The 5916-nt window shown below is 39.2% G+C and overlaps 2 protein-coding genes across 2 annotated transcripts; both read left to right on the plus strand.

Moving 5' to 3' along the window:
• The first annotated feature begins 361 nt into the window (after nt 1–361).
• On the plus strand, nt 362–2071 carry LOC114545094 (cartilage matrix protein-like). Its single transcript, XM_028563466.1, has 4 exons — nt 362–531; nt 849–1156; nt 1475–1756; nt 1965–2071. The coding sequence occupies exons 1-3, from the start codon at nt 441–443 to the stop codon at nt 1607–1609; spliced, it is 534 nt and encodes a 177-aa protein (XP_028419267.1). The 5' UTR covers nt 362–440; the 3' UTR covers nt 1610–1756; nt 1965–2071.
• A 37-nt stretch (nt 2072–2108) lies between these two features.
• Nucleotides 2109–5085, plus strand: LOC114545093 (cartilage matrix protein-like). The gene is made up of 4 exons (XM_028563465.1): nt 2109–2392; nt 2855–3178; nt 3622–3938; nt 4319–5085. Exons 2-4 carry the CDS (start codon nt 3142–3144, stop codon nt 4556–4558), a joined length of 594 nt encoding a protein of 197 aa, XP_028419266.1. The 5' UTR covers nt 2109–2392; nt 2855–3141; the 3' UTR covers nt 4559–5085.
• The last annotated feature ends 831 nt before the right edge of the window (nt 5086–5916 follow it).

The raw sequence follows: 5916 nt of genomic DNA on the forward strand, positions 1-5916 counted from the left end.
ATTGACATAATATTGATTATTGATTATAATACTAATAATGATAGTATTGATTGATTGACATAACATTTAGAGTGATAGTATCGATTGATGGAAGTATATTTTGAACCAATTTCAATATAAAGTATTGAATAAATAGTCAAACATAATTACAAATAGTTGTACTGATTTTTTGATTGATTATTTGATTGATTAGACGTAACAGCACTGATGATAATTTCAATCATTTCCCAGGTTTTCACCCCTGAAGCCGATGATCGTCCCAATGTCCCAGATTACCTCATAATATTACTGATGGTCAGGCACAGACAGAAGACGAGCTTACAGGGTTTCAGAGAAGCTGAAGCGGAAAGAGAAAAATTGTAGCTATTGGTGCTGGTAGGGATAAGTTTAATTTCTTGAAACAACTGGAAGAGATCGCAAGCAGCCCTTCTGACGTGTGGATGGCCGATTTTGATAACCTGAACGAAATTGTTGGTGTCATTGTAAAGGATGTTGTGAACGAAATTTGCCCTGAACCTCCCCCGGATTATAGTAAGTGTTCAGTTTTAATATCTGAATGTCGTGGACACTGTCTAGGAGGAGCAGGGATGGGATGTAGATATACAGTCAGTATATTAACACTGTGGGGGTAGTGGTGTACAACATTGTCGCTATAACATGGAAAGACATCTGTTTGTGAACATGGAAAAGTAGTTAAATGCTCAATTTCAACTCATTATCACTGCGTGTCTGTAACAAATAGTTCAGTCTGCCAGTAACTGTTAGACATCTATACAATTTTAATGTTTGTTAATCAACTTTCATATGCAGAATTCCTAGTTCCTACAACGATTTCCTTTTTTTTCTAGCTAAAACGATCTGCTCACAAGAGCCCCGGGACGTATTTCTTGTTGTGGACGGATCCCTGAGCATCGGACCAACTCAGTTTGAAAAGATACGAGTTTTCCTCACGAAACTCGTGAAGGCGGTTGTTGTTAATCCAAACATGACTCATTTTGGGCTACTGCAGTTCAGCAGCATACGAAAAACAAGAGTAGAATTCACGCTGGATTATTCACACAGGGAAGCAACACTTTTGAATCGTATCAAGTATTTAAGATACCAAGAAGGCACGAGTACTTACACTGGAAACGCTCTGAAAATTGTCGAGCAGGAGGTTGGTATTTGATCAACTTATATGAGTTCTATCTTTTGTTTTACCTGTTCTATCTTTATGAATTACGTAAAAATGTTGTAATTATGTTTAGTTATAAGAGCTGCATGTAGCTCTGACGTATATTTGAAACCGAAGTAAAGTATATATCAAGAGATATCCAGTTGTTTCAAATGAGATATGGATTCCGCCATTTCAAATCACCTGTTGGCAATTAATCTCAAAAATAGACTTCTATTTCGACAAGGCTAAAAAAATTTTGCTATTTTTGTAGCGAATTAATCGTATCAATCAAGCAAACTGACATATTTTCCTTTTAAGGTGTTCACGGTTGAGGGCGACGACCGTCCGGAGGTCGACGACATTCTCATCGTTTTCACGGATGGCGCAACACGTGACCAACGCGTGGCCGTGAGGCATGCGGATAGAATGAAAAGAGAAACGTGCACATCATAGGAATTGCAGCCGGGCCGAAGCGTCATGAATTTAAGGACCAAGTCGAACAGATTGCAAGCAGTCCTGAGGATGTGTACATGGTAGAGTTTGATGATTTGGAAAACATGCTCTACAGGCTGGTGAATAACGTGTGCAAAGCACCGCCGAGTAAGTATACAAGTCGCCTGGCTGTTTAAACTTCTTTGAAAACATATCAAAGCATGTTTTCGTGAGAACAATGAACTAAATACTCACATGGGACATGAATTTGTCCACAATACAAATCTATTTGTGATCAATTTGTTGTGTAAACATGCCGCCGATTATTCTAAATAAACACCTTCATATTCACTGACATTTTTTCTATAATTTCTAGCAACCTTACCTCCCACCACAACGCCTGAACCTACAACCACCCCACTTCCACGACGACCCCGAACCCACGACGACCCCCGAACCCACGACGACCCCGAACCAACAACGCTACCCCCCCCCCTCCCCCGATATGCCATGAAAATGAAACGCGACGTACTCTTTCTGCTTGACTTCCCGCGACAAGTCAGAAAGAAGAGATTCCTGTTGTTCAAGAAGTACATGAAAAAACTCATCGAGCATATGCCAATCGAAGATGGCCGCTTCATGGTTGGAATTATGCAAGTCGGTGATGAGGTGGAGCCCAGCATGTACTTGAAGTTCTCAAAGTATTTGAGTCGAAATATGTTAAAGTACAAGATTAACAGAATGAAAAGATCTGGGGCAAAATACAGTTTCAATGTTGCTGCTTTCCGCCAAGCTGGTTATGAGGTAAGTCTGTTGTGTCATTTCACTGTGGACTCATTCTTTGAGCGGTCAAACAATGGAAATCAGTTTGAATTAAAATGGGGTTTTGTTAAGAATATAGCGGTGAAACCGCATTTTCCGTGCTAGGAAGTGTAAATAACAACATACGTGAATGCAGAGTTCTTGAAACACTCTAAAATATCAGTAATCTGTCTGTACTGAAATACAACAGGACCACGGTTTGACCGTTTTTAACGTATAAAGGAAAGCGCTCAAAGATTGAAGAATTAAATACTGTTTTTTTTTGGTCATACAGAGTGAATAATGCATGTGTCGCCGGTTTAACTAAGTGAGAAACATAATTGTTGTATTTCTACTAAATTTTCATAAGCTACCGATTTCTTCGAGGGTCTTAAATGCAATATAGAAGTCTCATAAGAACCATTAAACTAGGTTTCAAAAACTCTAAAATTTCTGTCTTTCTAGTTTCATAGAATGAACTACATGTATGGTCGAGCAAATGTCGAAGACGTCCTCATCTTGGTAACCACGAGGTCTTTAAGAGAACGTCCACATTGGGACAGCGACCTCACAAGAGCTAAAAAGGAAGTTGTCACCTTCCGACAAATGGGTGTGCAGGTCATAACGATTGCTTTGGGAGGGGAACGTTTCCGTATCTCAATGCAAATGCAACAAATGGCCAGTCATCAAGAAAAAATCATTCTTAGTAGCTACAAGAAGTTGGTAAAAGGGATTCAAAAGTAAACAATGTGATGGAAGTAGTCTGTCCTCCGAATGATGCTCTTCGAGGTGGGTTATTAAATATCTTATTTTTGATTTTTTCCTGTATTAGCACTGGATTAAGTTGACGTAATTCTTATTGGACCTCTAGGAAGAACAGTTTAGACTGATAGAACTATCCAGTATAAATAAATTTAGTTTAGTTTAGGTTTCCTCCTGTAGCAACACTGGATTAATAAGAGTGATCCTTACTGGACCTCTAGGAAGAACAGTCTAGAACTGATAGAGCTATCCAGCATAAATAAGTTAGTTTAGTTTAGGTTTCCTCCTGTAGTAATACTGGATCAATAAGAGATGATGCTTACTGGACCTCTATAGGAAGAACAGTTTAGAACTGATAAAGCTATCCAGTATGAATAAAATAGTTATCGTGAAAGATCTCTGATATTGCAAGGTGATGTTTATTCATTTTGTTTAGAACGCATACTAATGATTTTATCCTTCATCTTTAGCGACACAACCTCCTAGTCCTGATTGTCGCCGAACACCTCACGATATCTTCTTTGTCGTGGACGGATCCGCCAGCATCAAATCTGAAAACTTTGTCCACGTACGAAAATTCCTTATGGATCTCCTCATGCTTCTTCGTGTAGGAATTTCAGATATCCACATAGGACTTCAGCAGTTCAGCCAGGTCGACAAGACGGAGTTCTTATTGAACTTGGATAAGTATTCCGCAGAAGAGCAGATGCGAGTGGTGGACACCATGAAATACCAGATGGGAAGGAGAACCATGACTGGTGATGCCTTGACTAGGGTTGCAAATAAGGTTGGTGCTGTTTCTAAACTCTAAACAGTCAAAGCGGTGTTACACTGTATATTTTTTCACGCAACTGAAAATATTTCTACTCTTGAGAGATGTAGATTTGGCACCATGAAACTTTTGTGTTTATCGCACTCCATGCACGTTTCTTACAGTCACATTTTAAAGACTCTTCACTGATTTACATCTCTTAAAAGTAGAATGGCATTGCAAGTAGTTGCGAGAATAATTGCACCTTGTTACACGGGCTTTATAATAAAAAGCCTGAATTCGAGTGGAAATTATCTTTCGCTGCATGCATTTGCAGACAATCATTTTTCATTTCCTAATTCTGTCGTGTGTTTACCATGATTTAAAACTGACTTTCTTTCGCAAAATGTTCGTAGGTGTTCACCGGTGATCCGTTAGATGGAGATAGGCCTGGGGTCAAGGATGTCCTGATTATATTCACCGATGGCAATGCGCATGATCTGCGCGTTGCATTGAGACAGGCTGAGATTATAAATCACGTGGCGTCCGCGTGGTCACCATCGGGGCCGGTGTCAGAAGGACGTGAGGAGATTCGAGGACGAGCTGAAACAAATGTGCACGAATCCGGAGGAAGATTTCTTGATGGTCGATTTTGAAAACCTCAGTGGGTTCGCAAACGAGGCGTTCCCGTTGATTTGTAGAGAGGAGAAGAAGAAGAAGAAGTTGTGAGGTGGAGAGAAGGAGAGCGTTCTGATATATGGCTGTAGGTCCGAAGGATCTGATACATGCCGATATCAGAGATTGTGAGAAGAAACATAGCGAGTTTGTCCACTGTAATTTAATATAATATGTTGAAAGAACAGCGAATAACATCAAATAGACTGTATATTTATTGACGTAGCTAACGGTATCATATTAGAGAGAAGAATTAAGCTAGCTGGTAGAGCGATATTGAACTGTTTCCCAAAAGTAGAGAGTTCACTAGTGAACAATTTAAGTGCGAATTTGAAAGCTTGTTTCATGCTTGTCTTTATCTTCTCCATTACTGGCGCGCAGTACAAAGCAGTGGTTTGGTGTACTGATATCGTGCTTTGATAGGATTAGTGTGAATCAGTCTTATGGTATGGACTATCCAGGTTTTGTACAAATTGTTTTTAGAAAGAAAAGAGTTTCTATATCAAAAGTCATAGTCGTCTTCTTCTGTCTTTATTGATATAGTTCGAGGGGCCTGTATTGCTGAAAAAGTGCACTTGCATGGATAACTGCCCTTTTAATTAAAAAATTAAAAGCGTAGACCCTGTTTCAATACTGCAGAATTCGTATCTGTTTTGACTGAGACGAGCATGGTAACAGACTTTATGTAAAAATTGGGCATTGCTTCTTTTGGTTTTCTTCGCCAGCGCACGATTGCAGATGTCTACGCTGGAGAAAATGTTTTAATTAAAATGACCTTCAGCACGAGCGAGAATCATCGGAATTTCCGATAAATATTTTTCAAATGATCTGCAATCCTGGCAGAAACTTCCTGATGCTGCTGAGCAGGCAAGCTTGTGTTGCTGACAGCATATAACAACATCTCCTGCTGGGTTTGAAAGATCAGCCCTGAGACAAATGAGCTGTTATTGAGCTATTTTCGAGTGTGAGCATATGTCACTCGTATTAATTTTGAATATTTTATAACCATGCACACATTCCTTTCAACTCTGCAGTTTTCCAGAAGTGCTTACTCCCATCGTGCGAATAAATTCTTCATATTCAGTCTCGCATCACACTCGAGTGAGTCAACCTTCAACCGTCGAAGCAAAAAATAAAATTATAGCTTGATATCTTGGCTGTCATTTTGTGAACATGCAAATTTCTCTGCAACTGGATACAAGCGAATAAAGCTATTTTTTAAGGTCGTTATAGTGAATTCATCAGCCAAATAATATTTGAATTATTTCGTAAAATCTTCGTACAATTGGCTATCATGTCAGAGATTAAGAATGATTTCAAATGCAATGAAAAAGCAGTG

This window comes from Dendronephthya gigantea, unplaced genomic scaffold (genome assembly GCF_004324835.1).
Source record: "Dendronephthya gigantea isolate DGI-Jeju-01 unplaced genomic scaffold, DenGig_1.0 001182F, whole genome shotgun sequence".
Taxonomy (NCBI): domain Eukaryota; kingdom Metazoa; phylum Cnidaria; class Anthozoa; order Malacalcyonacea; family Nephtheidae; genus Dendronephthya; species Dendronephthya gigantea.